Source organism: Balaenoptera borealis (genome assembly GCF_965194805.1).
Source record: "Balaenoptera borealis genome assembly, chromosome: 13".
Classification (NCBI taxonomy): domain Eukaryota; kingdom Metazoa; phylum Chordata; class Mammalia; order Artiodactyla; family Balaenopteridae; genus Balaenoptera; species Balaenoptera borealis.
The window spans coordinates 2544890-2571529 of NC_138870.1; the positions used below are offsets into that span (position 1 = coordinate 2544890).

The 26640-nt window shown below is 37.7% G+C and overlaps 1 protein-coding gene across 20 annotated transcripts in view; it reads right to left on the minus strand.

Annotated features, from left to right (window-relative positions):
* ERC1 (ELKS/RAB6-interacting/CAST family member 1) overlaps nucleotides 1-26640 on the minus strand; it is a 417262-nt gene that overhangs the window by 155130 nt on the left and 235492 nt on the right. Inside the window, exon 16 of one of the 20 annotated variants that reach the window (XM_082349074.1) lies at nucleotides 5112-13567. The exons of 18 other annotated variants lie outside the window; for them this stretch is intronic. In XM_082349074.1, the coding sequence (XP_082205200.1) occupies nucleotides 13504-13567 (64 nt within the window). In that variant the 3' untranslated portion in view covers nucleotides 5112-13503. Of the gene's footprint in view, nucleotides 1-5111; nucleotides 13568-17064; nucleotides 24176-26640 lie in introns of those variants that run through there. One more of the 20 variants, XM_082349075.1, reaches the window with a different exon arrangement.

A 26640-nucleotide genomic window follows, 5' to 3' on the forward strand; every position in this document is an offset into this window, starting at 1 on the left:
AGAACCTATACAGAAAAAAAATTCTGACTGTGATGCTTGCAGGCAATAAAGCAACAATGGATCTAGGTTAGAAGTGACAATAAAAATTGCATTGATAAATTACTTTCCTAGACATGTGTAGAAACACCAAAGGCACATCTCTCTCTCTTGTTCTCTAAGTTCATAAGGCCTTTCGTATCTCACTACCAGAAAAAAATTCCTTACACTTGATCACCCCAGTTCTACTATTTTAGGTTTTTGCAATTGATTCTATTAACCAACAACCACCGCCACATTAGATTTTTAATGACACTTATCAACCTACTCCACATTATGTAACTGAAGCAGTAACCTGAAGAATCTGGTTCACTACAAATGAAACCAAAGACTCTGCACTGTGTTTCTTAAAGAACAAAGTCTCAATGGGAAAATGGAAAAGGAAATAAGAAGACATTCAAAAACAGTATATCCATGTCAGTCAATACATTATATTAAATCATAATTTAAAAGTTCTACATGAAAGATGGAGAAGATTAAAATTCAAGCAAATTACCTCAGGATTTATGTATAAAATCCATGACATGGGCTCAAAGGCCCTGCATGATGTAAATCTTGTCCTTTTCACGCGTTCTGAATACCTAACCCCATTTTCTACACTTGACCACATTAGCTCTCCTTCAGATCCTTGAACACCCTAAGCCCTTCCCATCACTGGACCTCTCTTTATGCTAATTCCTCTGCCTGGAATGTTCTGCTCTTCCTCCAGTTCCTTACTGGCTTCTCAATCAGATGGCACTGCTACTCATTCCTCAGGTCTTTTTTCTATCTAAATCTTTAAATACTTCCAATATTTTTTTTCAGCTTATTGAGACATTATTGATGTATAACATACACAAGTTTAAGGTGTACCACATGATGATTTGATACACAGTGATGCACAGCTTGCTTCTTTTAATGGTATCTCATAATTCATGTTGGCTTTCTTCACTCCTTTTTATTCCTTTTGCTCCTCTGACTGGATGATTTCAAGTGACCTGTGTTCTAGTTAACTAATTCTTTCTTCTGCTTGGTCAGGTCTGCTATTGAAGCTCTCTAGTAAATTCTTCAGTTCAATCAATATATTTTTCAACTCTAGGATTTCTGTTTGGTTTTCTTCAATGGTTTCTCTTTCTTTATTGAACTTCTCATTTGTTCATGCATTGTTTTCTTAATTTCATTTAGTTGTCCAGCTGTTTTTTTAAATTGAAGTATAATTGATTTACAATGCTGTGTTAGTTTCAGGTGTACAGCAAAGTAATTTAGATATATATATTCTTTATATATATAATTCATATATATATACATTCTCTGTGTGTGTGAATATATATATTCTTTTTCAGATTCTTTTCTCTTATAGGTTATTACAAAATATTGAGTATAGTTCCCTGTGCTATACAGTAGGTCCCTGTTGGTTATCTATATTACATATAATAAAATTTATATATTTGTTAATCCCAAACTCCTAATTTATCCCTCCTCCTCTTTCCCCTTTGGTAAACATAAGTTTGTTTTCTATGTCTGTGGGTCTATTTCTGTTTTGTATGCAAGTTCGGTTGTATCTTTTTTTTTTTTTTTAAGATTCCACATATAAGCGATATCATATGATATTTTATCTTTTTCTGTCTGGCTTACTTCACTTAGTATGATAATCTCTAGGTCCATCCATGTTGCTGCAAATGGCATTATTTCATTCTTTTTTATGGCTGAGTAATATTCCATTGTATATATATACCACATCTTCTTTATCCATTCATCTATCAATGGACATTTAGGTTGCTTCCATGTCTTGGCTATTGTAAACAGTGCTGCAATGAACATTGGGGTGCATGTATCTTTTCAAATTATGGGCTTTTTTGTAGTTCACTGAATTTTTTAAAGAGGATTATTATTCTAAATTCTTTCCCAGACAATTCATAGATCTCCACTTCTTTAGGGTCGATCATCGGAGTTGAATTAGTTTTCTTTGGTGGAATCATGCTTCCTTGATTATTCATGATCCTTTTGGCCTTGCTTTGGTGCTGTGCATTCGAGAAAGTAGGCACTTCTTCCAGTTTTTACAAACTGGCTTTGGCAAGCAAAGCCCTTCATTGGTCAGCCCATCCAGAGATTCTGGGTAGGCCGTCTGGTGGTATCTGCAGGCAGACTGGCTAATGGAGTCCCTGAACAAACAGATCAGGTACCTGGGTCAGTGGAGATGAGTCTGGTGCTTGAGTCTGTGCTGATGGGCTGAGACCTGCATCTGCATGGGAAGATGTGGATCCTGGGTCCACTGGGGTGGACCTGGTATTTGGGTCTGCAGGTATTTGCATCTGCAGGAGCCAGCCCAGTGCTGGGAAGGGCCAAGAGCCTGGTTTTACAGGGGCCAACCTGAAAGCTGTGGCCACAGGAGCTGGCTGTAGATTAGGTCTATAGGGGCCAGTCTGGGAGTCTGGATCTGTGCGAATCGGCCTCGAAGATGGGGCAGCTGTGGTAGCAGGGGGTCCGTCTTGGCCCTGGAATGAGCTGGGAACCTGTGTATGCAGGAGCTGGTCTGGAGTCTAGACCCACAGAGTCCAGCCCAGCACTGGAGTAGCTGGGGGTCTGGAGCCATAGGAGCTGGCCTGGTGCTGGGGTGGGTCAAAAGCATGGGTCTGTGGTAGTTGGCCTGGCACTAGGTCTAGGTAGGACCTGGGTATGCAGGTGCCCACCTGGAACCTAGGTTCAAGGGGGATGATTCTAAGCCTGGGGCCACAGGAACCACCCAAGGCTTCAGGAGCAACCTGGTGCTAGGATGTGCTGGGGGCCCAGGTTCACTGGAGCCAGAAGGCACTGGGACCTGGGTTTGCAGGAACACACAGGGAGCCACTCAAGGCTGCAGGAGTTGGCCTGGTGCCAGGGTGGACCAACTCTGGGGGGTCCATGGTAAAGTTGGTCACTTTCCTTTCCCCACGGGGTGGGTGTCTGCACTATGCTGTCTGGGCTTGGGGGAAAGGTAATGGGAATAGTGTACATCTATCTTTCCTACCCTCCGCAATGTACCTTTATTTCTGTGCTTCATGCAGGGCTGGAATCCCTCACACGAATCCTTGGCCTGATGAAGGCATTTTTGTACAGGGACAGCTGTGCCGACGGGTGTTTCTGGCAGGGGCAAGAGTGCTAGGAGCCTTATGCCCCCATTGTGCTGACATCACCCTCGTTCCTCAGGTCTGAAATGCCACCTCCTACGGAGGATCATTGCACATTAGCTCAGACCCCTTACTGTAAATTTTAATTTACTACTATACTTTTTGTTAATTAGACATTATAATCATAACTAAATTATTATTTGCTTAACATGTCATCTTATCACTAGACTATTAGATAAAGGGACTGAATACATCTTCTTCAAAATCACATTAATGTCCAGTACGGTTCCTGAAACACAGGTACTATTACAGACACTTATTAAAAGACAGAGAAAAGAAACAAAGAATAGGAAGGAAGAAGAGAGAGGGAGGAAGAGTAGAGGATGAGAGAGGGAGGAAGAGTAGAGGATGAGAGAAGTGGGAGCCAACTGAAACACTTACTTGGAAAACTTTTCCTACGTTGAGTATGTTTATAAAAAATAAGCCAAGATATTACACCACTTTTTGTAATGAAAAAGATGGGTTGTATATATATTAACATAGCATAATTTAATAACCTGGACCAAGCATTATATACTACTCTATCAGCTACAAGTTCACAGAAATCATCAACTAGAATTAAATGTAGAGACAGACTGATGGAAACATGCTATTAGAATAACTACTGGTCAACCAAGGTAAGTCTCATGCTTCTAACTCTACTGCCGTTTGATAAAAGCAAACACTAATACATCTAACACTGTACGAATGGAACAGGGAAGAGAAGCCAGTGGTCCCTTTTTCTTGGAATGTAGTTGTGTCTGTTTTAGGGCTCCTGGAAATTCTAGGTTGCCCTAGCGAGCGCAGTTAAGTAAGACAGGCAGGATTCAGATCCTGGTATGTCTATCCTTAAAGTTCATATCAGAAAAGACAGCTAACTGCTGCAAGTTATGAAACACGAACTTGATTACAGGCCTCCTGTACCCCTGAGAAATGTTCCCACTCTTAGGGTAACATTCCTCATTCTCCACATTTCTATGCCTCTGTTCCCAGTCTCACTCCCTTGAGAGTTATCTGATTGGCAAGTTTTGAAGAAAGAGATAAACACGCTCATTTTAGCCCTTCTGCTCTCCTGTCTTCAGATTCGTCTGTCTATGCAGAATGTACACCCTGTTCTGCTCTCTGCATGTAGTAAAATGCCTGCAGTTATCTAGCTGTGCTCTAATTCATGAGTGAAATAGTAGGAAGGCTACTTGGCTGCAAATATAAAGTCGTGTACTCTAATCAGCTTTATCAGTATAAAGATAATAATACTTTTATCTCCCTTTTTCTGATTCCTCTGTTTATCCAGAAAATCTTTGGCAAGGGATACAAAACATACCTGCCCAGGAGTAAAAATCCAGAAGAAAATTCATCCTTTTTACTATATATAGTAGCACTTTTAGAGGTTGAAACTGTTGTTTCTTTCCAATCCCCAAATGTTCTAACCTCTGATTATTAATTAAGATTCTAGTAATAAGTAATACAGCAGTAATTAACAGCCAAGGACTGTTTTAAGTGTTTCACATGTAGTAACTTATTTATTCCCCTCAACACCATGTATTATTATTAATCCCCATTTGATAGATGAGGAAACTGAGTAACTGAGAGGTTAAATAATCTTGCGTGTGGTCACACAGATAGGAAATGGTGATGGCTATTTTAAAACCAAATTGGGGGCTTCCCTGGTGGTGCAGTGGTTGAGAATCCGCCTGACAATGCAGGGGACACGGGTTCGAGCCCTGGTCTGGGAAGATCCCACATGCCGCGGAGCAGCTGGGCCCGTGAGCCACAACTACTGAGCCTGTGTGTCTGGAGCCTGTGCTCCGCAACAAGAGAGGCCACGATAGTGAGAGGCCCGCGCACCGCGATGAAGAGTGGCCCCCCGCTTGCCGCAACTAGAGAAAGCCCTCGCACAGAAACGAAGACCCAACACAGCCAAAAAAAACTAAATAAATAAATAAATTTAAAATTAAAAAAAAAAACCAAATTGGGCCCCAGAGTCTATGCCCTTAACTAGTCCTCCTCAGTTTAGTGGGTCTTGAGGGTCTTTACTTTGTTTCAAAAACAAAGTAAACAAGAATAAAAAGGAACAGAAAATATCAGTGCACAGCAAGTAGAAGTCCTGTTTTGTTTGGTACTTGTTTCAGTTATTTGCATGTGTTTGTGTGTATATGAGTGAAAGAGAGACAGGAGAAAGGAGGGGAGGGGGAGAAAGAACAGGAGAGAGAGGAGATGTAAAAAGCTCTTCCTCCTGGGGTCAGAGTCTCTGTTCTTAATTAAGATGCCCGCTGTCTCCCCACAGGCCGGTGAAGAGTCCTGGGTCCTCTGGTAACAGCCTGGGACACACTTTACTCTCTTCCCCTAGAGTCTGGCATAGCAGCCATTTCTCCTGAACTAGGGTGCCATCGAGTCTTATTAGCTAATATCATTCCACAGTACTACCACAGTTCCCACCCTGCCCCAGGGAACTCAAAGGGGCACTGAAGAATATTTTCAATTTGGGGCAGAAACAGTGACATCTGTTAGACAACATATGAATCACTAGCTTGAGGTGGTTTCAACACTTGCATCACACACAGATACATGTGTCAAGACAGTCTCCGTCTGTGAACCTGAGTTCCGATGTTTGCTGTAACGAAGAGCCCAGCACAGGAATGCACAGAAATCAAGGTAGAACAAGAAATGAAGGTGGCAGTGGCCAATCTGATCCCAAGATCTGAAAACTGTGCAGTGTCCAATAAGCACACACTCCATTAGTAAGTTACTGTGGTGATCAGAGAACAAAACTAAAATATTTTTGTCTTTCAATTTATATATTATTTTTGAAGTGATAAGCAAATCGTTAGGACATAAATATTTAAACTGTACAAGTATAATTATTATTAAGAACTGTTAGGTATTTATTTGGCCTGGAGGCCATGAAAAATTGACTGACTGCACTGAAACCAAGAAAATTTTGGGGACCTCTGCCCTATGATAAATAAAAACTTCCCTTAAGAAGCTGTAAGACAAAGTCTAGCATTCAAGTTGGAAGAAATTTCAAGTACTCCTTCATCTTGTGCATGTGGAACAACATAAATGGCTTTTGTTTTTCATTAAAGAGTCCTCATTTACTATAACTGAATATGAGCTCTCAGGTCTTTCTCTGCTTCTAATCTGCTGCAACACTCGGGATCCAACAGAAAAGTGCCTATGGAATCATCACTATTATTCATGCAAAAAACTTACTGCTAAAAAAGAATAAAAGTATCAACTGTAAAAATATGACAATTCAGCAGCCATTCACCTCTCATCTTATCCCTGTTCCTGGCAGAGCTAGGACTCTGTCCTACCTGACAAGCAATTCTATTTTAAATAATGAAATAAGGTCTTCCGTATGCATGATGAGTGTTCACACAAACATGAGCTTTGGGATTTAACTCCTGATGTTTTGAACCATGTTGTCAGTATCCAAATGGGATTTACAGTGGAGCAAAGCCACCACTGTTCACACTGCATTACAGCTACACTAGAACACAACAAGATACCACAATATTTTCATCTGGAACTTTTTATTAGCCTACAGTTCAGTTCAGTTGGAGCCCATGAAATGCGCAGTGCTTTCTAAGTTGAAAGCCTCTATTTACAGTACTTCTTTAAGTAGCTGAGATGGAGGAGGAATACCACACGGGATATGATCCCTCTGACATAAAGAGCAAGTAAAAATGTTCAATTTTAAATAAAAACTCTTGGGTAGCATAAAGGAATCATCAACTTAACAGTGATTGGTGACTAAAAGGCTGCTCTGGTCTTAGTTTAAAGTAAAAAACAAAATACAGCTCTTGAGTCTTCTTATGCTTTAAATGTGAAAACAAAGATGGGATAGGGAAGCACCCAAAGCTAAAAAGTGGTAGGATGAGAAGAAGCTGCTATGGCAAAGAAATGCCTTCACACTATCGACACCCCAGGGTGAACTGAAGGGACGAGTCAATTCATTCAAAATTCAATGTGCAATTTCTACTCAATGCGAAGCTCTAAATAACTACCAACACCCTACCTAACATGGCTCTAGAGCCTGCAGACTTATTAAAGCATCTGTTCAAAACGGCAGAGCAGAGGTATGGAGGTGGGGGTAGGGTGGGGTCTCATTTTATGCACCACTTATTAAACTGAACTATTCCTTCTTTCTTTACTGGCCCAAAATTAAGTGACATGATTAACTATCTTCAGGGAAAAAAACAAATTTAGTTTATCTTCATTTTCAATTCAAAGACACTGACAACAGCTGACATTTGCTAAAGTAGCCCTCATCTTAGTGACAAAAGAAGTGGGATACGAATGAGCACTGGGGGGTAATGGATGGGCTCTGGGGCCCATCAGCACTTCCCAGAATGGTGACTGGGAAGAAGAAAGGATCTGCCCACTGTCCCCAAATGAACCCTCCTGAAAAGAACTATGCTGAAGTATTTCTGTTGTTTGCATGTGATGGATACATCATCATTTGTATGTGTTGTGCAATTATCTGGATACTTTCTAACAGATGGAGTAGCAATAAAATGAGAGGAAAACACTCTCTTAATTAGCACAGGCCCAAGATATGCACATCTGTCCTGGTGAAGAAACCCTCTGATGAGGCCCTCTTCCACATCTGGAACCACTGACAGCTTTGAGCCTTATTACACTTCATCGCAGTAGGGCTTCATCCCCAGAAAGAAGGGCTGGAGGATCCACTTAATAACACAACAACTTAACCCTCGTGTCTCACAATTTTCATACTGAGGGGTTTAGTCACATTAAGCCCGCCTATAAAATAAAAATAAAACAAATAAAAAATCAGAGTGAGAAATAATAAGAAATGTCCTCAAGCACAATTTTACATGGAGAAATGGAAAAACACAAGCACGTGTGACTGTCTTATCTCTCCAGGAAATTAGTAGCCAAAAAGCTTCACTCCTCCAGTTTCTACTTCAATACTAATAGGTTCTGCAATTACCACATGGAACAAGCCCCCTGAATACCACCTGGTCTACTTCCCAGCTGTAAATTCCACTCCCATGCTTGTCATGGCTCATTTAGATAGCACAGTGAGTTTCCTCTGTGAGGCTGCTCCCAGAGCTCAGAGTTGAAGATATAATGAGATACGAAGGTGTTTATCATGAAGTAGAATGGAACTCTGAGCCAAAGCAACAGGAGATGGATATCATGAGCAGGCTGAGAACAGAAAGGTTTTTTTCTTTAAAGTATATTGGAAAAATAAACTATTCCATAAGACACAAAGTTTGGGTGAAGATGAAAATTTTTAAGCAGAAGTAACTCTCCACCTTACAGAACTTAAGAGAACAAAATAACATTTCAGAAACAAAGTAGGGCCAGCACATCTTTCATCATTGCTTCTTGCTACCTTTCCACATAAAATTTTGGTTCAACAGAGTTGTAATTTACCCCATCCCACAAGAAATGGCAAAAATTTTGCAACAGATGTTCTGTCTAAAAAGTAGCAATCAAAATCCTTGTTATGGATTTTGAAGACTTCAAGAAGGAAAAGTATGCATATAAAAATAAAGGCCAAAAAAATAAATTAAGAGAAGGAAAAAAACCTAAATTCTGAAAACCAATTTGGTTTAAATTGAAACTTACGCTTCTGATAAACATTATGAACTAAGCCAACATATAAGGACCCTTCCCTCTTGCTCCAAACTCATGAAAACACTGCATAAAACAGAAAATAACAATGAGGTATCAAGCATGAGCTAAAATAAACTGGAAGTGCCAATAATGAAGATAGAACTCAAAGTCAAAGCACTGATGAGAAATAAAGTAGAAATGGCTCGTAAGGGGTAAAACACTGGGCTATAGGCCTTAATAACTAAGGGCTAGGGAAGAGGTTCCTGGATTCAGGCTCTGCAGGAGACAGAAATAACCTATGCATTACAGCTAAAGAAAGTCACAAAGGTTGGCTCCATCTGTAAAACAAGGACCAGAAAAACGCTGCCTACCAGCCCAGTGGGGCAGTGAAGAGTCCAGAGCTTTGGGTGTGAAAAGAATCACCCATGAGAAATCATTAGTAAACGAGATAAACAAAATTCCAAGCACAGAAACTCACATAAAAACTGGTCCAGAAACAGTGAAACTCACTGTTTCAGACAAACTCAAAGCTGATCTGAAAGGAATAAGACTCCCAAGGTAAGTAGCCCCACAGAAGATGAGCTCATAGTCAAAGATTACAAACCATATAAGAAAACAAATCCTCATGAGGAAAGTTAAGAGTTACAAGAGACTTCACATTGTAAAAACTAGAAATAACTGAACTGTGTTAAAGGGCATTTAAATAGATATGAGAAGCTCTCCTAACAGAATGCCATGTATCAGACTCTCCAGATTAATCAGTATCCTTTCTCCCTTCCAATAAATTCACTGATGTCCATATTGACATAGGGCATCTAGAAGGCAACTGCAGAAGACTGTATCGGGCTGCCTTCCAACTTTGTTCATGGATCCACCCATTCTTCAGCATGACTCAAAGATAAACACCCTCTTTCCAGACCTCAGAGGTAGGTACTAATAGAGTAAGACAAAAAAGGTGCACTTTTCCCTTTCCAGTGACTTGGCATGTGACTCAGTCTGGCCAAACGGATGATGAAGGTTAGTTAGTCTGCTGTGGAAGGAGGCTGTGAAGGACTTCTGGGCAAGTTTTTCTTACATGTAAGAAAGAGACCTAGGAATACCTGGAAATGATGTCATCATCCTGATTCCAGCCTGAGGGTAAAATCAACATACCATCTAATGCCAGGATACCTGGTCAATCGATAATTTTAAACATTTCTACTGTAGCTGTATTTATGCCTCTTTTGCTTACCTTTTATAGACTATTTTTTCTCACTACAATGTATTCAATAAAAATATTGTGAAATCAACACTGAATACGCCCCCCTAATTTTATGAAATTAAACCACCACACCCTGGATAAAACATGAATGAACGGGAAAAGCTCAGGAAACCAAAAGACCTAAAATACACAAGGAGAAATTTCTACATATCAAAATTTGGATATAGCTAATGGGAGGCTTAGAGGAAAATCTATAGCCTTCCATAATAACTGACAATATTCAAGTAATTTGGAAAAAAATAAACATGGTAAATGTAAGGAAAATAGAAGGAAATGATAATAGACCAGAAACTAGTAGAGTAAAAACAAACACAGAGTTGAACAAAATCCCAATCTAGCTCCTGAAAAAAAAGTATAAAGCACACAAACTTCTAGTAACACTAAATAAGAAAAAAAAAATACAAAAGTCACAAAGCATATGAATTAAACAGGGCATATATACAGTATAGATTTAAAAAGCACCACCAATCAGAAATAATAGCATTGGCCCATTAGATCCACCGAGAAATAAACTTTTACTGTGTTAAGTCACAGAAAGTTTTCAGCAGGTTGTGCTACTCTAACAAAGCTAATAAGGGGTAACAGGATATATATAGAACAGCAGTATTTTTTTAAAGATAGCTTTTTACATACCAGGAATAAAAAAGTAGAGAATTTAATTGAAAAAATATATCATTCATGATAGCAGCAAATGAGGTATCTAGAAATAAATCTAATGTAGATGTGTGAGAATTTTGCTGAGAAAATGCACAAAATACTAATGAAGGCCATAAAAGAAAACTTAAATAAATGGATAAATAGGCTATGTAAGTGGATGACAAGACTTACTGTTATAATAAATATCTAATTTTGCCTAAATTAGTGTATTAATAAATGCAAATTCTTATCAAAGTCCCAAAAGGGTTTGTTTTTTTTTTTTTAAGAACCTAGTCAGTATCATTATAAAATTTCTATGAAAGAGTGAAGTTCCAGGTGACGCTGACTGAAGCACACTGAGGAAACTTCTGTCCTGCCGTACACCAGAACTTAAAAGTAGAACAGTATATAAAACAGTAATGATCTAGCACGGCCATAACAGGTGAATGGAAAACTGTACAGAGCCCAGGAACAGACTCAGGCGCATATGGGCACTTATCATATTATATAGGGGATATTACAACTGGCTTTCCATAGAGAAAAACTAGAATAAAAAACTTTCCTCACACAATACATTTCAGGTATCTCAAGGATTTACATGTGGAAACAAAACTTTAACACACATAAAAACATTCTATAAAAAATATAACACACCTTCCAGGATGTTTTATCTAATGATGCACCCCTCTCATATGGCCGTTTATGTTTATCTTCACCCACAGAAATCGTGTGTGCATAAGTCTATGAGCTCTGCGATGTGAGGAAAAATACATCATCTCAGTGAATATCTTCTCCACAGTGCTTAGCACAGTTTTGGAGCACACAGTCTAGAAACAAGGTGTAAATGGTGTAAAAATGCTCTAAAAAACAAAACAAAGAGCCAAGTGATGGGGGCACCAGTGCTGACTGGGAAGATTTAAGCTGGTTTCTTTACAGGCAATGTGATTTGGTGTCAGCCTTGAGAAAAGGGTGGAACCATAAAAGACAGAATATGGAGAAAGCATTTAAGACAGAAGAATGGTTTTAGCAAAAGCATTAAGGAGGGAGAATGTAAGTTTGAACAGATTTGGGATAATGGAGATAAGAACCAGAGAGGAAAATAAAGCCAGAAATGCACCAAGGGACAAAATTATGGAGAGTTGACTGAAATATGGAGCTTTTGAAGGTTTGTAAACGTAAGTGCAACATAATTAGATTTATGTTCCCAGTGAAAGTAAGAAACTTCTTATTTCCATTGAGCAACTGGTTAGAAAAAAAATGTTTTGAATATATGCCTATATATCAGAAAGGTCATGACTACTTTTATCCAGTTCATATTCAACTCAGTGATGTGGACTACACTGCCCAAAGATTAAAAAAAGAAAAGAAAAGCAAATGAAAACAGTAATATAAGACTTTATTATATTTCATGTGATGGGAGAGAGAACCATGATATGAAATGAGTATTTCTAATATCTGCCTTTCACAAAAGAAAAAAGAGACAGTGAAGAGGTCTTGATTCTTTTTTTAAAAAGTTAATGAATAATATCCATACGCATGTCTGAATCAATCACACTTCCCCCCCTTCCAATGTATAGCCTTTATTTTATCTAACTCTAAGAGTAATACACCCTCATTATGGAAAATTAGAAAATGCAACAAGTATGAGAAAGAAAAAAAACACCCTTATTTCCACCATTCAAAGATAAGTACTTTTAACATTTTGGTGATTATTCTTCCCAGCTTTTATTTTTTTGTTAAAAAATGCATCTACATATACACACAGAAAAATCAGTTTTATGCTTTTTTTTCTCACTTAACATTGTATCATAAATGTTTCCCCAATTTGTCAGATATTCTTTGAATGAATCAATCACACTTTTATGAGAGAACTACCCTATTTTTACCATCTCTTTTTATAATGTTAACCCTCAACTCCAGATTTTGAGCATTGGATAAAGGCAATTAGACACATTCTCAAATTATGAATACTTTATAAATGAGCTAAGAAAATGTAAGCAAAAAGAAAATATAAACAAGCAAGACAGTATGATAAAAACAAGAAATGATGAAAGAAAACGAAGATATGCAGCGTAGATGTGGCTGAAGATAAAGGAACACCAATTGGATGACTATATGTCTGGAGTACTGTGAGCTTGAGAGACAACACCAACGTGAGGCCACAGTCCAAGAGGGCAGATGTATTCTGATAGGTTCACTCCAGATGTGTACGTTGCCCCCCTGTGAAACTAAGCTTAATTTCAAGATCAAACTGTTTGCTATCTCTGCTAGGTAGTAACCACCTTGCTCTAAAAAGCAACAGTATTTCTAACAGAAAATGCATGGCCACAAACACTAAAAAGAAATAACTTAATTCTGGGTGGAAAATTATACCAATGTCCATGGATGCTGTAAGAATGTCATTATGTGGAAGAAAAGGCAACGAAGAAAAAGAATAAATCCAGTCATAATTTCTTTCACATGCATAGCAAAGACATCCTCTGCTAAAAGGAGGGGTTCATCTGTTTCCCCCCGACAGTGACTCCTATATAAAACTGATGAGTGCATCACAGATATTTCCCTTAGCAAATATTCCTAAACAAGCAGGCATCCTAACCAAATAGGTTCCTAGAATATTAAACCACAGAGAAAAGAAGAACTCTGGATCTGAACAATGTTCAATCTGTCTTGAAGATCTAACTTGTAGAAATGACAAACAACATAAAGGCTGTTTAAAACCATTAGTAATTTGGTTATACATCCTCTTAGAACACTTAATGTGAAAATAATTCAGTACAATTCAAAGAATATTTCCTGAGTGCCAATGTGTTGGGTCCTGTGCTTGTTTTTTAGGATTCAAGAAAGGAACACTTCTGAATATCAGGAGTCTGGAGGAAGATGATAAAGCTTGCAAATAAATGACTGTAACACGATGGGGTAAATCCTATAGAAACAGACATAATAGAGATTTAACTGTCATCTGCAAAGTTACATACAAAAATCCTTTACACATAAATATCTTTCACCTTTATCATTCAATTCTTTTCATTTTCTTAATGGTGTCTTTTGAAGAAAAGCCTTTAATTTTGATGAAGTACAACTTACCAATTTTTTCTTTTATGGTTAGTATATTATGTGTACTAAAATAATCTTTGCTTATTCCAAAGTTTCCAAGTTTCTTCCAGAAGTTTATGGTTTTTCCTTTTATGTTTAGGTCTATGATCCACTTTGAACTAATTTCTGCATATAGTATGAGGTCCCTACCTCACTTTACCCTACAGACATCCAGTTGTAGCTGCATCATTTATTGAAAACACAAGTGTTTCCCCATTAAATTACACTGGTGCCTGTGACTGTGTATCTATGAGTCTATTCGGTACCCTTCATTCTGTTCCATTATTCTACATGTCAGTGTTCATGCCCTAACCACACTTTTAATTACTGTCGTTGTATACCAAGACTACACAACTGGTAGTGAAAGTCTTCTGACTCTGTTCTTTTTCTTTCTTTCTTTCTTCTTTTAAATTTATTTTTTATACAGCAGGTTCTTATTAGTTATCTATTTTATGCATATTAGTGTATATATGTCAATCCCAATCTCCCAATTCATCCCCCACTACACTTTCCCCTCATGGTGTCCATACATTTGTTCTTTACATCTGTATCTCTATTTCTGCCTTACAAACCAGTTCATCTGTACCATTTTTCTATATTCCACATATATGCGTTAATATACAATATTTGTTTTTCCCTTTCTGACTTACGTCACTCAGCATGACAGTCTCTAGGTCCATCCACGTCTCTACAAATGACCCAATTTTGTTCCTTTTTATGGCTAATATTCCATTGCATATAGGTACCACATCTTCTTTATCCATTCGTCTGTTGATGGGCATTTAGGTTGCTTCCTTGACGTGGCTTTGTAAATAGTGCTGCAATGAACATTGGGGTGCATGTGTCTTTTTGAACTATGGTTTTCTCTGGGTATATGCCCAGGAGTGGGATTTCTGGGTCATATGGTACTTCTATGTTCAGTGTTTTAAGGAACCTCCATACAGTTGTCCATAGTGGATGTATAGATTTACATTCCCACCAACAGTGCAAGAGGGTTCCCTTTTCTCCACACCCTCTTCAGCATTTGCTGTTTGTAGATTTTGTGATCATGCCCATTCCAACTGTTGAGCCCATTCTAATTAGTGATGTTGAGCAGCTTTTCATGTGCTTCTTGGCCATCTGTATGTCTTCTTTGGAGAGACGTTTATTTAGGTCTTCTGCCCATTTGTTGATTGGGCTGTTTGTTTTTTTAATATTGAGCTTCATGAGCTGTTTATATATTTTGGAGATTAATCCTTTGTCTGTTGATTCGTTTGTAAATATTTTCTCCCATTCTGAGGGTTGTCTTTTCATCTTATACAGGTTTCCTTCACTGTGCAAAAGCTTTTAAGTTTAATTAGATCCCATTTGTTTATTTTTGTTTTTATTTCCATTACTCTAGGAGGTGGGTCAAACAAGATCTTGCTGTGATTTATGTCAAAGAGTGTTCTTCCTATGTTTTCCTCAAAGAGTTTTATAGTGTCCGGTTTTACATGTAGGTCTTTAATCCATTTTGAGTTTATTTTTTTGTGTGGTATTAGGGAATGTTCTAATTTCATTCTTTTACATGTAGCTGTCCAGTTTTCCCAGCACCACTTATTATTATTATTTTAAAATTTTACTTATTTTTGGCTGCATTGGGTCTTTGTTGCTGTGTGCGGGCTTTCTCTAGTTGTGGTGAGCAGGGGCTACTCTTTGTTGTGGTGCGTGGGCTTCTCATTGAGGTGGCCTCTCCTGTTGTGGAGCCTGGGCTCTAGGTGCACAGGCTTCTGTAGTTGTGGCATGTGGGCTCAGTAGTTGTGGCTCGTGGGCTCTAGAGCACAGGCTCAGTAGTTGTGGCACCCGGGCTTAGTTGCTCTGTGGCATGTGGGATCTTCCCGGACCAGGGCTCGAACCCATGTCCCCTGCATTGGCAGGCGGATTCTCAACCACTGTGCCACCAGGGAAGTTCCCCAAGCACCACTTATTGAAGAGACTGTCTTCTCCATTGTATATCCTTGCCTCCTTTGTCATAGATTAGTTGACCACAGGTGCATGGGTTTACCTCTGGGCTTTCTATCCTGTTCCACTGATTGATATTTCTGTTTTTGTGCCAGTACCATATTGTCTTGATTACTGCAGCTTTGTAGTATAGTATGAAGTCAGGGAGTCTGATTCCTCCAGCTCCGTTTTTTTCCCTTAAGATTGCTTTGGCTATGCGGGGTCTTTTGTGTCTCCATACAAATTTTCAGATTTTTTCTTCTAGTTCTCTAAAAAAGGCCATTGGTAATTTGATAGGGAGTGCACTGAATCTGTAGATTGCTTTGGGTAGTATAGTCATTTTCACAATATTGATTCTTCCAATCCAAGAACATGGTCTATCTCTCCATCCGTTTGTGTCATCTTTGATTTCTTTCATCAGTGTCTTATAGTTTTCTGAATACAGGTCTTTGACCTCCTTAGGTAGGTTTATTCCTAGGTATTATATTCTTTTTGTTGCAATGGTGAATGGGATTGTTTCCTTAATTTCTCTTTCTGATCTTTCATTGTTAGTGTATAGGAATGAAGAGATTTCTGTGCATTAGTTTTGTATCCTGCAACTTTACCAAATTCATTGATTAGCTCTAGTAGTTTTCTGGTGGCATCTTTAGGATTTTCTATGTATAGTATCATGTCATCTGCAAACAGTGACAGTTTGACTTCTTCTTTTCCAATTTGTATTCCTTTTATTCCTTTTTCTTCTCTGATTGCTGTGGCTAAAACTTCCAAAACTATGTTGAATAATAGTGGTGAGAGTGGACATCCTCATCTTGTTCCTGATCTTAGAGGAAATGCTTTCAGTTTTTCACCATTGAGAATGATGTTTGCTGTGGGTTTGCTGTATATGGCCTTTATTATGTTGAAGTAAGTTCCCTCTATGCCCACTTTCTGTAGAGTTTTTATCATAAATGGGTGTTGAATTTTGTCAAAAGCTTTTTCTGCATCTATTGAGATGATCATATGGTTTTTAATCCTTCAATTTGTTAATATGGTGTATCACATTGATTGATTAGTGTATAGTGAAGAATCCTTGCATCCCTGGGATAAATCCCACTTGATCATGGTGTATGATCCTTTTAACGTGTTGTTGGATTCTGTTTGCTAGTATTTTGTTGAGGATTTTTGCATCTATATTCATCAGTGATATTGGTCTGTAATTTTCTTTTTTAGTAGTATCTCTATCTGGTTTTGGTATCAGGGTGATGGTGGCCTCGTAGAATGAGTTTGGGAGTGTTCCTTCCTCTGCAATTTTTTGGAAGAGTTTGAGAAGGATGGGTTTTAGCTCTTCTTTAAATGTTTGGTAGAATTCACCTGTGAAGCTGTCTTCACAGGCTAGGACTTTTGTTTGTTGGAAGATTTTTAATAACAGTTTCAATTTCATTACTTGTGATTGGTCTTTTCATATTTTCTATTTCTTCCTGGTTCAGTCTTGAAAGGTTGTACCTTTCTAAGAATTTGTCTATTTCTTCCAGGTTGTCCATTTTATTGGCATAGAGTTGCTTGCAGTAGTCTCCTATGATGCTTTGTATTTCTGTGGTGTCCATTGTAACTTCTCCTTTTTCACTTCTAATTTTATTGATTTGAGTCCTCTCCCTCTTCTCCTTGATGATTCTGGCTAGAGGTCTACCAATTTTGTTTATGTTCTCAAAGAACCAGCTTTTAGTTTTATTGATCTTTGCTACTGTTTTGTTTCTGTTTCATTTATTTCTGCTCTGATCTTTATGATTTCTTTCCTTCTACCGACTTTGAATTTTGTTTGCTCTTCTTTCTCTAGTTGCTTTAGGTGTAAGGTTAGATTGACTTTTAAAATTTATTTATTTATTTTGGCTGCATTGGGTTTTTGTTGATGCATGCAGGCTTTCTCTAGTTGTGGCAAGCAGGGGTTGCTTTTCATTGCAGTGTGCAGGCTTCTCATTGTGGTGGCTTCTCTTGTTGCAGAGCACGGGCTCTAGGCACACGGGCTTCAGTAGCTGTGGCTTGTGGGTTCTAGAGTGCAGGCTCAGTAGTTGTGGTGCACAGGCTTAGTTGCTCCATGACATGTGGGATCTTCCTACAGCAGGGCTTGAACCTGTGTCCCATGCATTGGCAGGCAGATTCTTAACCATAGAGCCACCAGGGAAGTTCCAGGTTAGACTGTTTATTTGAGATTTTTCTTGTTTCTTGAGGTAGGACTGTATTGCTATAAACTTCCCTCTTAGAACTGCTTTTGCTGCATCCCATAGGTTTTGCATTGTCGTGTTTTTGTTGTCATTTGTCTCTAGGGATTTTCTGATTTCCTCTTTGATTTCTTCAGCGATCTCTTGGTTATTTAGCAATGTATTGTTTAGCCTCCATGTGTTTGTTTTTTACGTTTTATTCCCTGTAATTTATTTCTAATCTCATAGCGTTGTGGTCAGAAAAGATGCTTGATATGATTTCAATTTTCTTAAATTTACCAAGGCTTGATTTGTGACCCAAGGTGTGATCTATCCTGGAGAATGTTCCATGTGCACTTGAGAAGAAAGTGTAACACGCTGTTTTCGGATGGAATGTCCTATAAAGATCAATTAAATCTATCTGGTCTATTGTGTCATTTAATGCTTGTGTTTCCTTATTAATTTTCTGTTTGGATGATTTGTCCATTGGTGTAAGTGAGGTGTTAAAGTCCCCCATTATTATTGTGTTACTGTCGACTTCCTCTTTTATAGCTGTTAGCAGTTGCCTTATGTATTGAAGTGCTTCTATGTTGGGTGCATATATATTTATAATTGTTATATCTTCTTCTTGGATTGATCCCTTGATCATTAGGTAGTGTCCTTCCTTTAGGACAGCGTCCATTAGGTAGCATCTCTTGTAACATTCTTTATTTTAAAGTCTGTTTTATCTGATATGAGTATTGCTACTCCAGCTTTCTTTTGATTTCTATTTGCATGGAATATCTTTTTCCATCCCTTCACTTTCAGTCTGTATGTGTCCCTAGGTCTGAAGTGGGTCTCTTGTAGACAGCATATATATGGGTCTTGCTTCTGTATCCATTCAGTGAGCCTGGGTCTTTTGGTTGGATCATTTAATCCATTCACATTTAAGGTAATTATCAATATGTATGTTCCTATTACCATTTTCTTAATTGTTATGGGTTTGTTTTTGTAGGTCCTTTTCTTCTCTTGTGTTTCCCACTTAGAGAAGTTCCTTTAGCATTTGTTGTAGAGCTGGTTTGGTGGTGCTGAATTCTCTTAGCTTTTGCTTGTCTGTAAGGCTTTTGATTTCTCCATCGAATCTGAATGAGATCCTTGCCGGGTTGAGTAATCTTGGTTGTAGGTTTTTCCCTTTCATCACTTTAAATATGTCATGCCACTCCCTACTGGCTTGTAGAGTTTCTGCTGAGAAATCAACTGATAACATTATGGGAGTTCCGTTGTATGTTATTTGTCGTTTTTCCCTTGTTGCTTTCAATTTTTCTTTGTCTTTAATTTTTGCCACTTTGATTACTATGGGTCTCGGCGTGTTTCTCCTTGGGTTTATCCTATATGGGACTCTCTGCACTTCCTGTACCTGGGTGGCTATTTCCTTTCCCATGTTAGGGAAGTTTTCGACTATAATCTCTTCAAATAGTTTCTCTAGTCCTTCCTCTCTCTCTTCTCCTTCTGGGACCCCTATAAGGCGAATGTTGGTGTATTTAATGTTGTCCCAGAGGTCTCTTAGGCTGTCTTCGTTTCTTTTCATTCTTTTTTCTTTATTCTGTTCCATGGCAGTGAATTCCACCATTCTGTCTTCCAGGTCACTTATCCGTTCTTCTGCCTCAGTTATTCTGCTATTGATTCCTTCTAGTGTATTTTTCATTTCAGTTATGGTATTGTTCATCTCTGTTTGTTTGTTGTTTAATTCTTCTAGGTGTTTGTTCTTTAATTCTTCTAGGTCTTTGTTAAACATTTCTTGCATCTTCTCGATCCTTGCCTCCATTCCTTTTCTGAGGTCCTGGATCATCTTCACTATCATTATTCTGAATTCTTTTTCAGAAAGGTTGCCTATCTCCACTTCATTTAGTTGCTTTTCCTGGGGTTTTATCTTGTTCCTTCATCTGGTATATAGCCCTCTGCTTTTTCATTTTGTCTATCTTTCTGTAAATGTGGTTTTTGTTCCACAGGCTGCAGAACTGTAGTTCCTCTTGCTTCTGCTGTCTGCCCTCTGGTAGATGAGGCTAAGAGGCTTGTGCAAGCTTCCTGATGGGAGGGACTGCTGGTGGGTAGAGCTGGCTGTTGCTCTGGTGGGCAGAGCTCAGTAAAACTTGAATCCGCTTTTTGGCTGATGGGTGGGACTGGGTTCCCTCCCTGTTGGTCGTTTGGCCTGAGGCAACCCAACACTGGAGCCTACCCGGCTCTTTGGTGGGGCTAATGGCAGACTCTGGGAGGGTTCATGCCAAGGAGTACTTCCCAAAACTTCTGCTGCCAGTGTCCTTGTCCCTGGGGCGAGCTACAGCCACCCCTGCCTCTGCAGGAGATCCTCCAACACTAGCAGGTAGGTATGGTTCAGTCTCCTATGGGGTCACTGCTCCCTCCCCTGGGTCCTGATGCACACACTACCTTGTGTGTGCCCTCCAAAAGTGGAGTCTCTGCTTCCCCTAGTCCTGTCAAAGTCCTACAGTCAAATCCTGCTAGCCTTCAAAGTCTGATTCTCTAGGAGTTCCTCCTCCCGTTGCCAGACCCCCAGGTTGGGAAGCCTGACGTGGCGCTCAGAACCTTCACTCCAGTGGGTGGACTTCTGTGGTATAAGTGTTCTCCAGTTTGTGAGTCATGCACCCAGCAGTTACGGGATTTGATTTTATTGTGATTATGCCCCTCCTACTGTCTCATTGCGGCTTCTCCTTTGTCTTTGGATTTGGGGTCTCTTTTATGGTGAGTTCCAGTGTCTTCCTGTCAATGACTGTTCAGCAGTTAGCTGTGATTCTGGTGCTCTCGCAAGAGGGAGTGAGAGCATGTCCTTCTACCCCGCCATCTTGCTCTCCTCTGCTCTTTTTCAAAATGGTCTAACTCTGCTAGGTCCACTGAAATTCAATGTAAATTTAAAATTCCAAGTATAAGTTTCTACAGAAAGCTCCCTGTGATTTTGGCTGGAATTGTGTTGCAATAATAACTGAATTTGGGGGAAATGGCCAGCTTAAAGTTTGAATAATCAAATCATGAACTAGATATATCCCTATTTTTGTTTAGATATTTTTTATTTTCTCTCAGTAGTATGGTTTTCTGTGTAGAGATCTTGTACAATTTTTGTTAAACTTATTCTGAAGTACTTTATGCATTTTGATGTCACTGTAAATAATATTTTCTAAAATTTCAGTTTCCATTTGCTTGTTGTTAACATATAGAACTACAACTGATTTTTATGTGTTGCCCTACTTAGACAATCATACTGTCTGTGAGTAAAGACAATGCTACTACTTCCTTATCAATTTTATTATCTCTTGACATACTGTGTAACTAGGACCTCCAAATATAATAATGAACAAGGGATTGAAGTGGATGTCTTTGTGTCCTTTGCAATCTCATGGGAAAAGTGTTCACCTTTCATCATTTGGTATGACCTTACCTGTAAACTTTTCATAGGGGCTCTTTTTTGAGCTGAAGAAATTGCCTTCTCTTCCTAGTCAGCTAAGAGTTATTATCATAACTGATAATATGGATAATAATATGAATGGATGTTAATAATTGATAATATGATTGGATGTTAAAAACATTTTCTGAATATCTGAGATAATTATATGATTTTTTCTTTATTGTTAATGTAGCTGAAATTAGCTAATTCATTTTTGAATAGTGAACAACCCTTGCATTCCAGAAATAAGCCTAACTTGGTTATGACATATTAGTTTCTTATTTACATTAGATTCAATCTGCTAAGACTTTTTGTGGGAATTTTATGTCAATGTTCATAAGGGAGTTTCTCTTTATATAATGTGTTTTTCAGGTTTAAGTGTGAGAGTAATTCTAGTCTCATAAGATGAATTAGGAAGTATTTCCTTCTTCTCTATTTTCTGAAAGAGTTTCAGTAAGGTTGATATTATTTCATATTTAGATGTTTAGTAGAATTCACCAGTAAACTAACCTGTGCTTGGAGTTTTCCTTGCGGAAATATTTTTTATTACAAATTCAATTCCTTTAATAGATACAGGCCTGGTCAACTTTCTATTCCTTTTTTATCCAGTTTTGATACACCATATTTTTCAAGGAATTTGTCTATTATATCTTAATTATCGAATTTATTGGCATAAAGTTGTTCAAAATATTCTCTTTTTAAATGCTATTAGAGGGACTTCCCTGGTGGTCCAGTGGGTAAGAATCTGCACTCCCAATGCAGGGGCCTGGGTCCAATCCCTGGTTGGGGAACCAGATCCCGCATGCATGCCGCAACTAAGAGTCCCCATGCCACAACTAAGAAGCCCGCATGCTGCAACTAAGATCCGGCACAGCCTAAATAAATATTTTTAAAAATGATTCTACTTAAAAAAAAAAAAATAAACGCCATTAGAACCTCAAGTGATATCCACTCTTGCCCTCTTTCATTACAAAAATTTGGTAATTTATGAGTTTTCACGTTTCCCTTGATCAGTCTTGAAAGGGGCCTACCAATTCCATTGCTTCTTTGAAGAACCCACGGTTGACTGTAAATTTTCTGTGTTGTCAGTTTTCTATTTCCTTGATTTCTGCTCTTATCCATATTATTTCCTTCATTCTATTTACTTTCATTTACTTTACTCTTTTTTAAACATTTTCTTAGTGTGGAAACAGGTCACTGAATTAAACTTTCTTATTTTGTAATATAGGCATTTAAAGGTATAAATTTCACTCTAAGCACTACTTGAGCTGCATGACACAAAATTTCACATTTGTGTTTTCATTTTCATTCAGTTCAAAATGACTTCTCGTATTCCTTATGACTTCTTCTTTGAGCCATGGCATTTAGAATTGTATTATTTAATTTCTGAACATTGGGGGATTTTTCCAAAAATCTTATTATTACCTTCTAATTTAATCCCACTGTGGTCAGAGAACAATTCTGACATATTTTAGTCTTCTGAAACTTATTAAGATTTGTTTTTATGGCCCAGCATATGGTCCTCATTGGTGAACATTCCATACATATTTGAAAAACATATATATTCTTCAGTTGTTGGGTGTACTACTCTATAAATATTAAATAGATCAAGTTGACAGTCTTCAGAGCTTCTATAGTTCTACTGCTTGTTTTTGGTTCACTTATTCTATCACTTTCTGAGAAATCAGGGTTATAAGCTCCAGCAATGACTGATGAGTATGGATCTGTCTGGTTTTCCCTTTAGTTCTGTCAGTTGGCTCTTCATGAATTTTGAAGCTCTGTACTAGGTGCATGCATATGAATGATTGTTATGTCTTTCTGGTTAATTATCTGCTTCATCATTATGACATGTACTTCTTTATCTCCAGGAATACTCTCTGGAAGTCTCTTTTACCTGATACTAATATAGCCATACCAGATTTCTTATAATGACTATTTACAAGGACTATCTTTGTACATTCTTTAAATTTCAACCTACTTGTGTTTATTACACTGTATGTCTTGTAGACAGCAGTTTCTTTTTTAATCAATTCTAATAATCTCTGTCCGTTAACTAGAGTGTTTAGTCCATTTGATTTTGACCTAACTACTGATATGCTGAATTTATATCTATCATCCATTTACCCCTCTCTGCTTCACTCCTCTCTCGTTCCTTTGCTGTCCTTTTTCTTCTGGGTAAATGAAGTAATTTTTAGTGTATTTTATTTCCTCTATTGGATTTTGAGCTTTTTGTTTTTGGTTTTGCTTTTGGTAGTTGCTCTACAGCTAACAATATGCACCTTTAACTTATCAAAGTCTACCTAGATTAGAAATTATAAAACTTTGGGACTTCCCTGGTGGTCCAGTGGTTAAGAATCCACCTTCCAATGCAGGGGATATGGGTTCAATCCCGTATCTTAGGTCAGGGAACTAAGATACCACATGCCACAGGGCAACTAAGCCTGCGCACTCTAGAGCCCACGTACCACAACTAGAGAGCCTGCACACTGCAACGAAGATCCCGCATGCCGCAACTAAGACCAAATGCAGCCAAATAAATAAATAAATATTTTTTTAAAAAAAGAAAATGACTTAAAAAAAAATTCAAAACTGATAGTTTGTATTTTCTACTTCACAAAGTTAACAACCTGACAACCATGTTTCTACCCCCCCAATCTTTTGTGCTATTGTTGTCATATCTTTCAATTTTACACCTATTATAAACTCCACCATACAATGATATTATTTTTGCTTTAGAGTCAGTTGTCTATACATATCAGCTTATTTACCACGTGTGTTCTTTATTCCTTCCTGTAGATTCATGCTTCCATCTGGTTTCATTTCCTTTCAGCTGGAAGAACATCCTTTAGCATTTCTTACAGAATGTGCTTTTCTAGAAATGAATTTTTTTTTAATGGAAGTATAGTTGATGTACAATATTATATTAGTTACAGGTGTACAATATAGTGATTCACAATTTTTAAAGGTTATACTCCATTTATAGTTATTATAAAATATTGGCTATAATCCTGTGCTATACAATATATCTCCATAGCTTATTGTATTTTTCTTTCTTTTAATTTTTAAATTTTTTTTAAATTAATTTTTTAATTGGGGTATAGTTGATTTACAATGTTGTGTTAGTTTCTGCTATACAGCAAAGCGAATCAGCCATCACGTAGACATATCTCCACTTACAGATGAATTCTTTTCATATTTATTTATCTGAAAAATGTCTATATTTAACCCTAGTTTTTGGAGTTTGTTTGGTTGTTTTTTGGTCCTAGAATTCTAGGCTGACAATTTTTCTTTCAGTACTTTAAAAGAAGTTCCATTTTATTCTGATCTCCGATGTTTTGGATAAGAACTCAGCTATCATAGTTTCCCTTTACATACTGTGTTTCTTTCTTCCGTTGCTGCGTCTGTTTTTCTCTTTATATTTTGTTTCTAGCAATTAAATTATAATGTTTATAGGTGTGGTTTTCTTTGTATTTATCCAGCTTGGTTTCACTAAGTTTCTAGGATCTGTAAATATACATGCTTTTTAAAAAGACTATTTTTTAGAGCACTTTTAGGTTAACAAAAAAACTGAGAGGGATGCACAGAGATTTCCCATACACTTTCTTAAATCAATGTATTTTAAATCAAAGAAATATTTCAGCCATTATTTTTACAGATTTTTTCTACCCCCTTCTCACTCTTTTACCCTTCTGGAATTCCAGTTACATGTAATATTAGCCCATTTGATAATGTCCAACATGTCATGGAGGCTCTATTCATTTTGTAAAAACCCTTTTTCTCACAGTTGTTCACACTGGATAATTTCTATTGATCTGTTTTAAAATTTATGGACTCTTTCTTTTGAAAGCTCTAATCTGTCATTAAGACCATCCACTGAATTTTTTCATTTAAATTTCAGTTTTCAAATTTCCATTTTTAAAATGTTTTCCTTTCTCAGCTGAGATTTCCTATCTGTTCTATCATCAACATTACATTTTCTTTAAGACTTTGAAGCACAACTTATAGGAGTGACTTTAAAATCACTGTTAAATCCAATATCTAGGACTTCTCTGAGTTGCTTTCTACTGCATGTTTTTGTTCACTATGGGTTACATGTTACTGTTCTTTGAATGTCTGGTGATATTTTTTAATTGAATACAGAATACTGTAGATGATACACTACAAAGACTCTGGATTCTGTTATTTTCTTCTGAAAAGCAATGATTTTTGTTCTAGTAGATAATTCAGTTAATAGCTGATCTCCTTGACCTTGTATAGGCTTGGATTTATCCTTTGTTGGGCTGATCTGTTGAAAGCTCAGGGTATTTCCCAGACCTCTCTATCTTGATGGGACTCATCCTCCAAATTCTACTGTCCCTGTAGACTGCCTTGGGGCTTTCAGTTTTGTTACACTACATCTATAGTTAGCTTTATTGTAGGTCATGATCCCTACTCCTAAAAACCAGACTTTCTCTTATCTCAGCAAGATGCCTGAAGTTTTAACAAGACTTTTGCCGCTGACTGGGTTGGAACTGAAACTTCCCCAGCACTGCTGCTCTAACTCTAGCATCACAATTCCACTTCCATCCCCAGAGCAGCTTATCTCTGGTAGGCCTTGGGTAGTCTGATCCAGTGAACGTGAGGCTTAGTCCTCAGCCAAGGAATTATGGACATCTGACCCCCAACTTCTGCTCAGTATACTGTTTATATATAAATTACTTCTCTGATTTACTCAGAGCATTTGCAACTATGGAATCAAGGATGTCATAAGGTCACCTAGTCAAAGAATCATATGATTTTTAAAATGACAGGACTCTCAGAGATGTAAGAAACCCTTTCGTTTCAGAATGAGAAAACTGACAACCTGAAAAGTTAAGTGCAAACTTAACAATTTTCAGTTGTGCGTATCATGCTTTGCAAATATTCAGCTTGACCAATTTCAAAGTGTTTTTATCACGTTATCTCATTTAATCCTCACAACAACCTCATGAGGTGGGTCTAAGTACTATAACCCCGGTTTATAACTAGCTCAAAATGTAAACACATTCTTTGCTACAAAGAGCATCTTATAATACTCTTTTACTCAGACTCTTCAGCCAGGAAAAGCTTATGATTAAATAAATGGATTACTATTTCTACATACAAAGCTTGAGGGAAGTTTTATCCATTTACAGAATGAGTAAATACCTTTATGGTACTCTGAGGGACACAGAGAATGAAGATCCTGAAAGGAAAAGATTTTTTTTTTTTAATCCCAAACTAAAAAAACCTCTCATAATGGTATATTATGTAAAAAATTTTCTTAAAATGAGTATTGCAGTTAGCTTAAGGCATTAGGTTATCTACCTGGAATAGTTG